We start from the raw sequence: 16,053 nt of genomic DNA on the forward strand, positions 1-16,053 counted from the left end.
TCTTCTTTTGGTGTAGAAAAGAGCAAGCACACCAACTAACTGCATATCTATGTGAGGGAGTCTTCAGTGAACAAAAGAATTTTAAAAAGGAAAGAAAAAAAAATACATGGCCAAGGGTGAGCCTGAAAGAATGCAGCATACAGTGTAAGAGTGAAGCCAGAAGGAGCACAGTGCACAGTAATTTGCACTAAGCAAAAGACAGGCAAACTGGCAGGAGGGTTCATACATAAGCTGAACATAAGAGATAGGTGGAAGAAAGCATTGATATGTTTTCTGACAAGGAACATGGATGAGAAAATAATGGAAGGGGAGCAGAGTGCAGAAATACTTTTCTGTATTTTCTTTGATATTTTCAAATAATAGCTTTGTCCATATATATAAAATTACTAGTATTCAGCACGAGGTGGCAAGGAAAGAACATGGCAGAGAATCCTAGTGTAAGTGAGATGCACTAAAGACAGGAGAGACCTGATGAAATTTATTCTAAAGTGCACAAGAGCCAAGAAAAACAATCTCCAAGCCATTAATAAGCTTGTTTGAGAACTCCTAGAGGGAGAATGAAGTCTCAAGGGATCAGTAAAGGGCAGATTTGGTATCTGCCTTTAAAAAGGGGATAAACTAGGAGAATATGTACCAGTCAATGTAATTTCAATTAGGATTAGAATTCCAAATGATCCTGGTAGATTGAAAGAATAGCCTGAAATCAATAAGATGTGATACATTAAAAGACAGGTGCAAATTACATTTGAGAAAAAAAAAAATCAGGTTTATGTATACAGATGGTGAATAGCAAGCTAAGGTGACAATACTGTAAAAGCAGAATCTAGAGTTGCAGTGGGCTGCAAATAGAGTGGAATTTATTACCTTCATCCTCTTGCAGAAAAAAAGGGGCAAATGTCATTTGCAGCCTTTCGAATGGGAAGGCCAAGTGTACGGCAAAAAGGTATTTACTGCGTTTAGGTGAGAAAGTCAGATCCCCCCGAGCAGCTCGGGCACCTCGTTCCCTGGGAGGGGGGGACCTAGGGAAGAAGGGAATCAAAGGTTTAGGAATCTTGCTCTGATTGAAAGTCGAAGCCTTCAACCGCAAGCGTTCAATCAGTACCGATAAAGAGGGCAGTGATCAGTTATCATTGTGTGCTGTGTAGGGGTAAAATGAAACATAATCAGCTTAGTTGGCACAAAGGGAAGCTGAACTGGGAAAGCTTGCTCCCTGTGAGGACAGGTTAGCCCTGGAACAGGCTTCCCTGCCAACAGCTTTTCAGAGCTGGGCGGGCAGACATCAGTCACGGGCAGCAAGGGGGTGTTTGATCTCGCTGCAAATCACAGGGGCGGCTTTAGTGATCCCTGGTTGCTTTCTGGTCTGCCTTGCCATGCCTGGATGGTGGTGGTCATGAATAATATACTTTTTTGAGAATAAAAGGCTAGGTCTGTTTTTTAGATTTTAGGATTTTAGCATGCAGGGCACAGAGAAATGTTTTCTTTGGGTGTCCTTTGGATACTTTGGGGCAATGTAGCTCATTAACTGAGAGCAGGGGAGAACAGCGTGCATGTGACTTAAGCATCTGCTCAAGCAGGAGAAGCATATGGATGCTTGCACTTTCTTTCTAGAAAAGATTTAAGAGATACCCTGGCTGGATTTTCTCTGGATTTTCAATTTCTGTCCTCTTGTGTGAGGGGTGGGGGTCTGCTTGTATTCAGTGCTTCTGCAAACAGCACGTCCCTGTTCTTGTGCTTATGCAGAGTATGTCTGCAAGAGCCATGTTTGTAGTTGTTATTTATATTGTTTAGAATGATTTTAGTTCTTATAGGAGAGGGAGGATCAAATGCTGATGAAAAAAATCTGTCTCTGGTGTTCTGCAGATGGTCTTTGTCTTCTGTGGCTTTAATTTTATATATTTTATTGGGGTTAAGATGTTGCTGGTTTGAAGCAGGACAACTTATTTTTGCAAAGTCCTTGTGTAGGGAAAACAAACGTTAAGGATGTATCTGGGAATTCTGCTTCTCAGCACAATGTCCTACAGCACTTATCCCTAACTGAGTTATATTCCTCTAGCTACTGGAATACAAATTCTTTCTTATAAAATTGCTGAACTAGATTCAAGAGGGCACGGAAGGCATTTGCTCTGGAAAACACTTCCCTAAGTAGTACTGCAGCAGAGCTGCTGCTCTTAGGTGACTAACATGACTTATAAAAGAGTAAAATGAAATGCAGAAGACTAAAGTGGAAACCCTTCCCTTCCCTCTGGATTCCCTGGGCTGATGCTGTGCAGCAGCTGCTGCATTATCTGTCCTCCACGTTTCTTGCACCAGAATCTTGCATCTTGCAGAATGAGAATTTCTTCTCTGTATGAAAAGGCGGAGGGATTTCTTTGGTCACTAGCTTAAAAAAATAACAAATCACATCCAGTTTTGTATCTGTGTTCACCTGCTTAAGGATTAAAAAAAGTCCCAGCCAGCTACATCCCCTGCTCTCACAAAAATCCATAAAGCAATATTGCATCTCAGCACTCTCCTGACTACTTCAATCTCTTCTAGCTGCTTCCTAAAAGTGCTGTTAGTGCAGAAATAACCAAACAAGCTTTAAGTTGCCATAAGAGTTAGTAGCTTATAGCATTGACATAACCTGCAAGCTTGGATGAGTTGTATTTTATTAATATTTAGAGCTGGAGGCAGAGTCCGTTTTCTTCTCGTTGTGCTGTGTAAATGCCAATTTCCAACCAGGGGCTGCTCTGAATAGTTTGTGTGTCACTGCTAGTGCTTTCCCTGCCTCCATACACAAATGTCAAATAAAAATGTTACCAGCAACATTAATAGGCATGAAGGACACCAGGAGGAATCTTTCCTATCTACTTCTCTGAGCTGTCTTACTTTTTTTTTTCTTTTTTTTCTTTTTTTTTCAAACTGGGGCTCGGGGCAGGAGCTGTGGAATTCATTGAATATTTAGAATTTTCCTGTACACTTTTGAAAGCAGTGCATTTTTTTTGCAACACCATGTGTAACTCTTCTTGATATTAAACTAAAGTTAGAGCTAACTGTATCAACGCATCTTTCTGAACCATAAAGGCATAAATATTTTTCCTTTAAAATCATAATCTGTATGATGACTCTCTTGTATTTTTCACCTCACACCTGTGAGCATCTTGTGGAGAAGCACTGCTTGTCTAAGCTGCGGAGGGGCTTTTCATTTAAATGAGAAAGCAGCTCTGTGGCATGACGATGCAAAGATAATTTATCCATACACTATTAATATTGTGTTAAGGAGGAATTAAGCTTCTGAATACATATTAAGTATTTAAGATTAATAGAATATAACTCAATCTTGCAGATATTTTAGTTACTCCACAGTGCAGTTATATACCATAGTTAAATGGATTTCAAGTGTTTCAAGACCCTGCCAAGTTCAATCCTCTATGTGAATCCTCTATGTGAATCCTATATGTGAAAACTTGTTTAGATCTCCCTTCCTTTGTATATTGTAAAAAAAAACTGTACTGGGCACATTTTTTCCGTAGAACTCATTATTCAATTATCTTAATTTTCAAAATAAATAGAATTTCTGTTATTTTTTTCTGGTACATTCCATTATGTGCTCAAAATGTGATACTTTGGGAAGAATGAGCACAGTATATATATTTTTATGTGCGGTAGAATGGATGTTTTATTTTAAGTGATAAGTACTCAGTTGACAATGGAATTGACACCCATGACTCTCTAGGAATTAGAGAGTTTTATTTCTAAGCTCTTTTCATTCAACACCAGTAATGTTCTTGTCTGAAACTGGAGCAGGGTGAAACCTACTAGCCAATGTGTAGAACACAAAAATGTAGGTTACTACTGATGAGAAGCACCACAAGATGCCTGTGCCACAAAGGAAGCATTTGCCTGAAATCGCAAGTCATGTTCTGTTTTGAGACCATTCTTGTCTATAAAATATTATTTAAAAAGGGGGAATAAAGTCAATCAAGAGATCCTTAGGTAGCCATACACTGTTGAGGGTAGCCATCCAGCTGTACTGCTACTATGAATTTCAGGGCCGTAGTTTTATCTGGGATTTGTGTCTAAGGATCTGTGCTCCTTAGAATTAGGCCACACTTGCAGCTTGATGGCTCTTTCACAACCAGCATATCTAAATGCTATGCCTTGTTCGCAGGCTTTTCCAACCCATTGGAAGTTCAATGAGGGGCTATGTCCAAAAGACCTCTTTTGGTCTTTTAAATATTTCATTTTTGGAGGGGACACCCTGCACATAATGGATCAGAGCTGAAGAATTAATAGTACATGTCAACAACAGAGAATTTCTACAAGTATCTGCTACAGATGATTGGGACTCCTTTCAAACTCATATTCAGAAACATTTACAAGTGAAATTTATCCTGGTACTTTCACACTTCTTTGTTTGAGAGGAGAGGAAAAAAAAAGAAGAAGAAATAACCATTTATTTGGAAAGGCTTGTTTTCTTTTTTGTGTGTTGCAAGCAGTGTCATGATGGGAGTCAGCAGCAAGGCGCTAATCAGTGAGAAATGAGTTTGGCAAGCGGTAGGAAAGGAAGGTTTTATGATGGTGCATTGACAAGCTCTATACAAGATCTACACTGTTTGACAATAAATGTCTGCATACTAAGAGCCAGACCTTTTCCGAAGGAACAGATGTAGAGAAAGGGAGAATTTATTATTCCTAGCTCAAGAGGAAGAAACTTGAAGGAAAGGAGGAGGCTGTGCCTTGTCCAGAATTCAAAGGGAACATGCAAATGCCCGGTGCACTCAACGCATGACTTAGTGAGAGGCGATGCTCGCAGATCCTTTTCCCAGCTGGCTCTGCCCCTCCTGAAAAGGTCAGCTCATGTCACGAGTATTGACTTGCAGTAGCCGGTGCCGGCAGCTCAGCAGTTTTGCTGGGTGGATGGAGCATGGTGTTGTTTCTCAAGTGTGCGCTCTTTGTGCAGCTCCTGCGTCCCAGCCAGCAGCATGGAGGGTACGATTGACTCATGGCAACAGCTTTCGCAAGACTGACACTTTATCCAAAACTTGTATTGTGGTTTGCATGTCTTTGCAGCAGCTGACAGTTTCTTCCTCCTATCAATCATCTGTCTAACTGCTTCCAGGTTCAGTTCAGCTAGGGAGATGGTGCCATAAGGCTTGCCTAGTGCTCCAACTGCTAGCGTAGTGGGAAGAGGGAATGCAAAGAGCCGGGGGGGCTTTCGTTGCTGCAAGACAGGAGAAACTCTGGATGTCAGTGGAGAGTCTGGTGGGAGTCCAGGAGAGAGGCTAAAGTCCGTGTAGCTGCTGTGACAAGACTGTTAAGTGGGTGAAGTTAGAAGGTTTTTCTAAAACAGTGTATATAATAATAATGTATATAGAATCTCATTCTGGGGAAGAGGAACCAGTTATGTTGCGCTCCAGTCCTGATAGGGTGTTAAAAACTTTACCAGAAGGAATAGTCACACCCTAAAAATAGGTAATCTTTTCTGCAGGTTATTTGCTTTCCCTGTATGCTGTATTGGTGTCCAAAGGGTTGTCACTAGCACACACTGATGGCAAAAGGCACAAATCTCGCTTCTGCGTTATTGTTTCAGGTCTTCTGGAGAGGTTTTATTTTCTGTGTATGTGTGTGTTAACAGAATAAAAACAGAGCACAGCTTTTAGAAGAAATAAAAGCTGGGTCACGGGAATAATTAGCAGTCTGTCTGCCCTCTTTACAGTGTCTTTCCATAGTTCTCTCTGGTTTTGCAGCAGGATGGACAAGATCTCCCAAAGTGTCTTGGAAAAGGACCATAGACTCTTCAGTTTGTTGTAGGACTAAGGATTTGTCCCTGGGCATCTTGCTAGCTCACACAGAGCCTTAATGAGGGCACAGTGAATGAGTAAAGATGGGGATGTTCACAACAGGGCTAGACAAATGCAGCCGAAGGGTTTGTTGTTTAGATTAGATGCTCAGTGAGAACAGCCTAAACTCCGTGTATTTGCATACACTAGAAAGGAAACAGGAGGACAATTTTAAAACGTAGAAGATGGATTCTTTCTTACAGCAATACCTGACAGTGCTATTTAGGTGACTTCTTATCTGGATGAGCTGTCACGCCATCAACAGTATCCCAAAAAGGAAAGGGGTACCCTATTGTAATGTGTATTTTTACAATGCTTTTCGTATTTAAATATGCTTAATGACACAGGTATTCAGGAGAGTACTTTTAACATGCACGTTTTTAGTTGCTGTCTAAAATAACTGATGGTTTCAAACTAACATTAAAGATACCATCCTTCTTGACAGCACAAATGTGATCCAAAATCTAACATGCTAATAGTTCTTGATAAAAGCAGTGACTGGATCAGACGAAAGTATTCAATATATTGATACTGTGGAAGCTAGAGTCTGCTTTTTATGTGTCACTATAAAATAGCAGTTCTTCAAGATCTGTACAGCCTTGATTCATTTTGCCTAAGCACACAATCTGTAGTGAGACTCTTATTTGAAAACTTGTTTCATAGCTTTTATCTGTTAAAGCAATTCTACATTTAAAAGTTCACAAGTTAATTAAAGGCTGTTCTTACTAAATTAACTGTTCAACTATTATGTAGCACTGAGCATTTTTGGTCTTGTTTTTCTTGTTTGATATGATGATTATGTGAATATCTAGCTGTCTTATCAGTAGTAAACCTATATAGAAGAATCAGAGTTCAAGCTTTTTCTAGGTGGCTGTCTTTCAGATGTGCTTACAGAGCAGTAAATTTTAATGATTTACTGACTTTTCTTATAGTAAGAGACCTAAATGCTTTTAAATAACTGTTCCCTGTTCCTGTATGCATGGCACAGTGTGATTTTCTAAGAGCTTTCTGTTAGTATAAATTGCCTGGATTATCCCTCCACCTAAAAGCGTGTGGAGTCCTGCTGGTACATTGACTAGCAATTTAGCAGCTGGATGGAAGACTTGTTCTTTATCTTCTGTCCCCCAGTCCTGAAACAAGGACATCCCTAGTCGCTGTAGGGAAAAAAATACAGCTTTTTTTCTCATGTTCTTATGTTTCAGAATAGTGGACCAAATTCACTTTTATAAATTCTCTGAAGTTCTGTTGTAGGTTATGATATTTGATACTGGCTATGGAGGTGGCCTCTTGGGTCTCACGCGCTGAGCCAGCAACTCAGCCAGGTGGTTCCCATTTTGTCCTGGCCTGGCTCTACCCTCCGGCTGTTCCCAGCCCGGCCTCTCTCCAGCTCAGCAGTCCAGGACTGGAGCTGCAGCTGGATGCCTGCCCTTGGGATCTGCGGAGTAGCTGTGCCTGGCAGAAGATGTGGGAAGGCGGGAAGGCGAAGGCTCTGCGCTGTAGCCGAGGATGTGCCAGCCAGCAGGGCTCTGCTGACACTGGGCTCGATTTGGGTGCACTGCATAACCCAAACTGCAGGGGTAGCATGGAGAAGTCTGGTCAAGGTGTGTACCAAAATCAGACTGTTTCCAAAGGGGCAGCATCCCAGCAAGAATTAGAACCGTGTCTTTGGAAGGCTTGATAGACACAGGTTTTCTCTCACCTTTTAATCCTCTGCTCAAAGTGACATCATGACATTTTTCTCCTGGGAAGTGGAATGTGACCACAAGCTCATTCCATTTCATATAAATCACCAAATCATCATGTAATAACAACTTTCAGTTCCTTCAAAGGGAATTTGGTTTTAGGCAATGTTATAGTGCTGCAAAGCATTGTGTCCCTTTGCCAATATTTTATATTCTCCTTTATTTGCTGCAAGCTTCATGGAGAAAAGTGCATTCAGCAGCAAACATGCTTTCTTTTTCAACTTCCTGTAGGAGTTCTACATATTTTCGGCAGAGCTGGGAAAAAAGTGTGAAGCAATAAGTGAGAAATTGGTGCATCTGGAAGATCAACTGCAAACTTCAGTCTGCAAAGTTGATGATGGAGTTATTCATATCCTTTTTGATATATATATGTATATATATGTGTGTGTGTATGTGGTATATTTGCCTTTGAGATTCACATAGAATACTATTATTTTTAATGCAAATTGTATATATTAAGAAAGAGAGAATCGATTGTCTTGCTGAAGTAGACATTTTTGTTAGAGCAAGTTTTCCTGTGGTGCATTTTCACTGTAGCCTGCTCCAGCATTAATTGATTTAAAGAGAAGTTGGCTCCTTGTAAATCATGATTAGGTATTGAAATGCCTTTATTCTACTGTTCTATCCTTTTGTTTATAATGCTCATGTAAGTAAATGCCCAGTGCACAAAAAGTTACAGGGAAACAAGCATCCATAAATCTCAATCTCCCAACATGATTTAACTAAATTAAATGATACATCATTGACTCTGACGGTGAATATTGTCGCATTTAATTTGGCCTTTGTTCCTTTTGGAAAAAAAAAATGGCCAGCAGATGCATCATGTGGCATCCTCTGCAATTTAATTTGCTTCCAACACTACAGTGTAAATTACCAGGTGAGATGACTTATAAAGTATTCTTAGCTCTTTCTGTGTTTCAACTGTCGTTCAGAATCTGCTTGAAGATTGCTTAACCTTTAGAAAGGCCTGATCTGCGGAATGTTTTCAAAACATAGAAGTGTAGAATATTTTTTCACTTCTAACTTCCATAGAAAAGTTTATCACAAAAACTTGTTAGTTTTCTGAGAAAGGGAAGAGGGCCGAAGAATCAGTGAGACAGAGGAAGAGAAAAGGTTTTGGGCAAATGGATAATGAAGAAAGATGAAGAAATCCAGGTTTGGAGAGATTACCAGATCACCCTTACAGATGCCTGAGGATGAGTTGAGAGTGACCATGGTGCAGATTTCCTCTACACTGAAGCAGAGATTGGAACAGTTTTGTAGCGGAGAGTTTAGAGAGGGCTGATTCAAAACTAGAAAGTGGAGTAGGTGGAACCTGTGATGATACAACCTTGCTTTAGCTAAATGGGCATCAATTGCCGATTATTACAAAGACTCTGTATTACAGATCTGATTTCTTGGCCAGAAAGATTATTTTCTTTTTTAACACAGACCACTTTACAATGTTCTGTGAACTTTCTTTACAGTATACATGTTCCCTGCTAGTTGTGTTTCCCTTTATGGTGTTCGTGAGCATTCTTTGCAAGACTATATGCATGTATGTCTTGTGCGTGGGTCAATATCTGCCTCTTTTTGCACTTAATATATATTTGCCCCTCAGTGAACTTTAGTCAGAGTCAAATGAATAGCAGAACATTGAGAGTTGGAGTTAGGGTTTCTGTCCCCATCTTTTCAGAGGCCTTAAGCTCATATTCAGACCCAGCTGTCACCACTGGCTACCATCTAAGATGCAATAAACTCTAAAAGTGCTTTCTTGATTCCTGAAGAAAATAATGCTACAGGAATGTAAAATAGCAGTATCCATATTTTCTGTATGACATGGATGTTTCCTTCTAGGTGTTCAAACTGCAAGAGTTAGTAAAAAAAAAAAATCTAATCATTATAAATTAGAGAATAATTGCAGATTAATGTCATTCTAACTTGCAATAGTCTGATCGAGATCTGATTTAAAGTATCAGTGCAATGTAACTCTTGTTATCTACAGATATCTCAGTCCTCCTGCTAAGACCTTCAGTGACAAAACAAGAAACCGTACTTAAAAAATATGGACACAGAGAGAAGCAGTTCAGCAATTCAGCATCAATTCATTAACATTCATCTGCTATTCCAAAGGTAGTCCAGATCAATATGCATAAAAAGTTACCATCTGGTATATGTAATCACTATGCTACACTTCAAACAGGAATGAAAAAAGGCAGCTATCCTAGTGCTCTAGACCTACAGATTACTTTCTAAGAAGAAATAACTCAGTGCCTACAGAATGAACAGGCCCACTGGTAACTTGCTTAAATTATACAAACTTGAATTGAGATTGGTGCAAAGATTTAGCCTCAGTAGAAGAACTGATCATTAATGGTTAGGTTTATTATTTGCACAGTAGTTTGTTTTAAATGAAATAATTTCTTATCTCAGATGCTAGGCAGTTATGCATTCTTCATTAAAAATCTGTAGATTGTAATGAAAGCAGTATAAACTTTCCAAACTTTTATTTTCTGGTTATTTTTGTCCATTCTCCTAACCTTCCCTTCACCCCCCAAATAACTACCTTCCACATATAAATATTAAAATCATTAGGTCAAAATTTGACAAGATGCTTCACAGATATAATTAGTCTTATTGTTTTATTATTAAAAAGGCTTTTAAAGACCACACTGACAAAAATAAATTTCTGATGTGCTCAAGACATTTTTCCAATGTTTAGTGTGTGTGTCGTAGCTTTGATTAATAATTAAGTTTTTATTAGCAGAAAAATCCCAGATGTCATTGTTTCTCATTCTACATTTTGTTGGCAAAGAACACTTGAATCATCCATGCTGCTAGTAATAATTGCCAGTGCAACCTGAGAAAAGCGGGAATATAGTGATATTTCTTTGCCCTTTCTATTTGCACACACCCACTTGGGATTTTCATTTAATATTGAAGCTTTTCTCAGCAAATATTAGACTATGCTTGTGTATAAAAGGCATCAAACAATAGGAAAAAAAAAAAAAGCTCATCTGTAGACTCTGGCAGATTTGCTAAATTCTGTGTAGTACAACCAAATAAACCCACAAAACATTCAAGTGTGGTTAATCATTGGCAAGTGTATGAGAACAGTCCACATCATTAAGCGGAAAAACCAAAGGAAGAGAGGTGACTCAGTGCTGGTGTCTGCAGCGGGGACGAGAGGTGTTACTTTCCTGGCAGTAAAGGCCTGGATTTCCCAGTAAAATTAAACGGAGCCTGTATTACAATTTCACAGTCATTTTTGTTCTTAATTAGCAGTTACAGTTGGATAGGCAATTTGAATACCTGTAATAGTTTCTTCTTGTGAAATGCTTTTGTTGAAAGGAAACCTGGCTGGACTATTATTTTAAGCACACACAGAATCTCCATTCCTTGGCCTTTAAACAGTTATTCTGAAATCAGAGTTTTGCACCTACACATCCACCAGACACTGCAGGTTTCTCACCTTTACCATAATAAGGGCAGGCTGTCACGTATGTGCTGATTTACAGAATCAGGAGGGTAGAGATTAGTCCCTAAGTGGACCTCACTGAGCAATCTCACCCTTGGTGAAGCTGTAAGAAATTCTGTCACCCTGCGATAGCGATGGGTGGCAATGGGTCCCCTTCATCTGTATTTTGGAGAGGAGAGTGGTCTCCGGGAGCGCGTGGCTCAGGAGCAGGTGGTTGGGAGAACGTGCGGACACGTTTGGCAGCCTCACCCGACGAAGGCAGGTCAGCACCTTTGCAGCCAGGCACTGTGAGTGCTTTGCTTTCCGTTGTGTGCTGCTGGGAACGTGTTGGAGGCTGCTGTCATGGGCACGTCGCTGCAGCGATTCGTTTTTCAAAGTGCTCTGGTGGGTTTTTGGTTGGTTGGTTTTGGGGAGCATTTTGGCAGGGAGGTGTTGTCTTAGGGGAAGGGAATTACGTTCTGTTATAGAAATGTAAGTGGTTGTGAAGGAGGGAGTTAGCAATGGAGGCAGGAGCAGTAGGAAATTAGCTACCCAGCTTCACCTCTACAGGCACCCTCGTGTTCTACAATGAGGAAAGAGGGAGCCACGTCACGTTCTGAGTCTGAGCCCGCATGGACTGGCCTTACTTAAAGGACGTGGGCACTGGCTCAGTGTTTTTCCTTCATTTCCAAACAGTGCAAACTCACATCATTCCAAGTCCAAACTGAAGCCTCTTGCCTCCTTTCGCCGGCATTGGAGCCGCAGCATTGTGCAGAGCAGGGGATCTCTCTGTATGAAACTGTCTCAAGGGTACTTACTTGCCTGCTTATGTGAAAAAGAGTGTTTTTCCCTAGTTTCTCTTTTACCTGAACACCACCAGGGAATGTTCCTGGTTGAAACTGGTTTTGGCTCCTCCCTTTCGTACTGGCTCAACATTTGCAGATCTGGATAGCAAATTCAAGCATTAAGGAGACATTCGCATGAGTTAGGTGTGAGTCAGTGCCCATTTTGTGCATTTTTAAAATGGGTGAAGCTCTTTATCCAGACATAACCTCTGGATATGGATAGGAATTCCATGCTCAGTCACAATACCATATATTTTACTCAGCTATAAAGGCTAGTTTGAAAGGCTAGTTACTACCTTACAGCAAGTGTGGTATTATTTATGAGCTTATTGCAACTGGCTGTACATAGACCATTAAGACATCTTTCTTGTCGCTCCATCTTTCTGTCAGTTAAGAGTCCCTTTCCCTGTCACCTTCTTTTTCCTCCTTCCTTCAAGGTGTCTGATTCATTGGCAGGAAAACATTTAAATTTTGCTTTTTCTCTCTGACTAAAGAACATTTTGTAATCATTATTTGGGATATTACAAAGAACAGCGTGTAGTCACAGACTTCACATCAGATGCAAATAAAAATATCAGAGGCTTCATGATGCTCATAAACTAAAAGATTTTTTTGCTATTACCAGTTAGGTTTTCAACAGAACCTCATGATTAAGTTAGAATGGTGCATGGGCCAGGACCACTTATCTGCAGATAGTGACATTTTTCAGTATGGAGAAGCTGCAAGGCATAACTAATTTGTCCATGTCAAGTGTTTCGAGGTCCTAAAATAGAAATTTAGGGTGTACTAGTATTACTGATGAGTAGTCAGAAGTGTGTCAGATTAATAGGACTGTCCAGAAATTAGAAGTATGAATGAATACTTCTGGTAAAAAGTGGTAAACGATTGTAGTAAATATATATAAAACACATAAAGAGGAAGCTTTGAGGAAGTTGTAGGAGAATTAAAAGCAGCCTAAAGGCTTTTCAGAGAGGTAAATGTGACTGCCTGAAATAGAGGTGGGTTGTATAGCTTTTTCATTTCTTCCTCTAGTCACAATTTTTCAAAAGCAGCAGCTCACTTTTTACAGTTGCATGACCTAAGGGTGTCTTTTTCTCTTGACATTGCATTGACATTGCGGCTGGGTAAAACAACATTTCATAAAGGCTAAAGCCTGTCCTTGTGCATTACCCTTCCTGTGTATTATATTTTTGGAAGTGAGTTGTTTCAGCTTCAGCCTGTTTCGTTTCCCATGAAATAATGCTTCTCACAGAAATGCTACTGATGTCTTACTACTCTAGAGGAACTTACTTCTCTCTCCCTTGATCCATTTGTGTTTGCCTTTTGGGGACCTTGCCCCTTAGCCTTATCTGTGCCGAAGGGAGCATTGGCCTCATTGAGGTTGTGGGTAGGCCCCAGGGTTTTTTTCACATAGACTTTGGTGTTTTACAGCCTCAGCAGCCCTCCAGCACGTTGCAGCTGGGGAGAGAGGAGAAGGGAAGGTGAGCGCCTCTTAAGAGGCAAAACTACTCACCGTTATTTTCTTCCCCAGTGCCCTGCAGGAAACCTGACCTAAACAACAGCAAATAAAGTGTGGAAAAAATCTCAACAACAAGAAGTGTTTTTCTATGAATTATGAGATGTTCTCCAAGTGGTTTTGGTCCTTTCAGCACAAGACAGTGAGGTGTTGCTACCACTAATCTCTTTGCTTTTTGCTCAGAGCACTGTGGATCTTTGTATCACTGCAATATTTTCGTTGTCTGCACTGATAATTACACCGATATTCAGCTAAGATTAAAGCCTTCTGGAGGTAAGCAGAGCAGAAACACTTTCTCTGTTATAAGCTCATTTCACCTATAGACCCTCCCCTCTTCTCCCCCTTTCCCGGCGCACGTTTCCTGGCTCTCTCACACCGTACACTATCCGGTCACTTGCTTATGGCTTGGACTGCTCTCACCTAGGAGTGCTGGGGGTCCGAGCCCCCCAGGCCTGAATCTCTGCTATAAAAACCTGCTCTCTCTGCAGCAGAACCAAATCTGCTCATGCCACTGCTTCCATGGTACAATTTCTTCATCTCCTTTCTTCCCATGATAACCGTATGCAAGCAATATCCCTCATCCCATCCTCTTTTTTAAGTGCTAAGTAATGCTACTTGAGAAGTTCAATTTGCTTTTTTCTTTTTTTTTCTTTTTCACACTTGCTTTCAAAAAAAATGTATTAATATTTAATCCAAACAGTTTGGAAGAACTTGAAGCTACAATTAGATAGCCATCTGTTGTGAGCAGCAGAACAACAATTTATTTAATAAGTTGGAAAGAGAAAAGGGGCTGCCAATCACCTATAGATTTATTCCTTAATAAAGGCAGCACAGTCTCTGCAAAGGGAGATCCAGGTGGTGAAGGAGACGCTCCAGACCGCGCTGGTGCAACTTCAGCCAGGCAGGGAGGCAGGAGAAGAAAAGGCTGGAGACTCCCTCTGTGACAGCTGGTGTCCAAGAAAACAAGACCTGCAGGAATAACGAGCAGGAAGAGCTGGTAGGATGACATTAATTCGCAAAGGACTGCTTTTAGTAACTGAATACTGTTTTACCAAGCCTCAGGGATCTCTTCTCTCCTTGCATAACTAATAACTAAATCAATTATGGAGAAGCAGAGCCCGGAGGTCTATCATCTGAAGGATTCTACACAGCCTCACATGTTTTGGCACAGATTGAGAAACAGCTTTCAGAGCAGAGCATCTCCTGTAAATGTGTAGATTACAAATTGATACATTTTAAGTGAGTCTGCAAAGTTGCCTTTAATGTCAGTGAAATGTTCTCCTAGAAGACTCATAAACAATATTTGTCTTCCTTAGTCACAGATTTTTCTCCCCAATTTAAAACCATAACATTAAAGCTGGTACATCTAGTATTTCTTGAAAAATAGTTGTAAGAATATAAGCACTTTTCTTTCTCTGACTTTAACAGCTTTCTTATACTCAACATATTTTTGCATTCCTGCCAATAATTAAATCAATAGGATGAAATTCCAGCTAGCCAAGTTCTTTCAACAGAAGTTTGGACCTCATTTACTCAGTGGTACGGAGAACAGTGGAGGTAACTAAGAGCAGCCCCTATCCTACAGCAGTGGTTTGACTGTTTTCATGTAGATGTTAATATAAACTTGCTTTGATATTACAGGGGTTATAAAGCACACAGTTAAAATAATGTTGGTGATTTGCGCTACTTATATTTAATTACTGTATGAACAATGTCATTTAAATCTCTTTGTAAAATTTATTAATACTATTATATTACTTTAATCTTCTTTATAAAAGTTAGAAGGAATAGACACATATGTACGCATATACATACTTAAACATGTATTTTTAATAGGCGATAAGAAAAATGTTCAAATGAGACCAAATGCTATAAATAATCTGCATTAAGATCAGTGTTCAAAATAGTTAATGATTAAGAATTCATAGTCTCCTCTTACTTGGGTACTAGAGTATATCTGATATCACACAAAATTCAGCTTCTGCCATTTGTTCCAGAGAAGAATTAAAAATATATAATTATATGATTAATTATCTGTTTTAAGCCAGTAAATGAAGCAAATCACTTGCAACTCATTACCGTACTTTTTAATACTACCTTTGTCTGACATGTTTAGACTGACTGTTTCTGCTACTTTGATTACTCATTTCACAGTCACATTGTGAAGGTTTTTGCAAATTTGGAAGCTCATTGGACTACTAGTCCTGTAAGATTATGTTCATTTTGCTCGTGTGTTTTAATACTAGCTGAAACTTCTACCTCAGTGTTAACTATATAGGGAGAAAAAGAGTGCCAGGCAGCTGAGACAATCGTGCAACAGGGTTATAATTGCATCCAGAAGTATACGGTTGTCAAACGAGGGGAGCAGAGCTCAAGTGGTTGCTGCAGTCATCAGATCCTCAGGATATAATTACAACCCTGTAATTCAAAGCATGGGTGACTTCTTTTATCTTTGTATAATATGTGGGTCAGCGTCCGTGTTGTGGTTAAGAGCCTTGGCTCACGACCGTGCGCGGACTGCAGTACTCCCTTCCCAGCACGGGTCCTGGATGGAGGTCTCTTGCTGCTCCGCAGCCTCTTTCTTTGACAGGTCTCCTTCTCCTAGCTTTGCTGGCTGGATCCTTGTTTGCTACCTACCTCCCTGCTGCGGATGTGGCACTTTCTGAAAACTCCCCCAGACAGATGAGCAGAG

General features: G+C 40.1%; 1 protein-coding gene across 1 annotated transcript in view; it reads left to right on the top strand.

The window, feature by feature from the left end:
- The window catches only part of DISC1 (DISC1 scaffold protein), a 169,892-nt gene extending 154,391 nt beyond the window's left edge, over positions 1-15,501 (top strand). Inside the window, exons 13-14 of the mRNA XM_088534839.1 lie at positions 7,796-7,912; positions 14,193-15,501. Coding sequence (XP_088390965.1) covers positions 7,796-7,912; positions 14,193-14,342 — 267 coding nt within the window. The 3' untranslated portion in view covers positions 14,343-15,501. The remainder of the gene's footprint in view (positions 1-7,795; positions 7,913-14,192) is intronic.
- Positions 15,502-16,053: the final 552 nt, after the last annotated feature.

The sequence above is a fragment of the Tinamus guttatus genome, unplaced genomic scaffold (genome assembly GCF_059628265.1).
Source record: "Tinamus guttatus ecotype Peru unplaced genomic scaffold, ASM5962826v1 Tinamus_guttatus_pri_ptg000601l, whole genome shotgun sequence".
In the NCBI taxonomy this organism is placed as follows: domain Eukaryota; kingdom Metazoa; phylum Chordata; class Aves; order Tinamiformes; family Tinamidae; genus Tinamus; species Tinamus guttatus.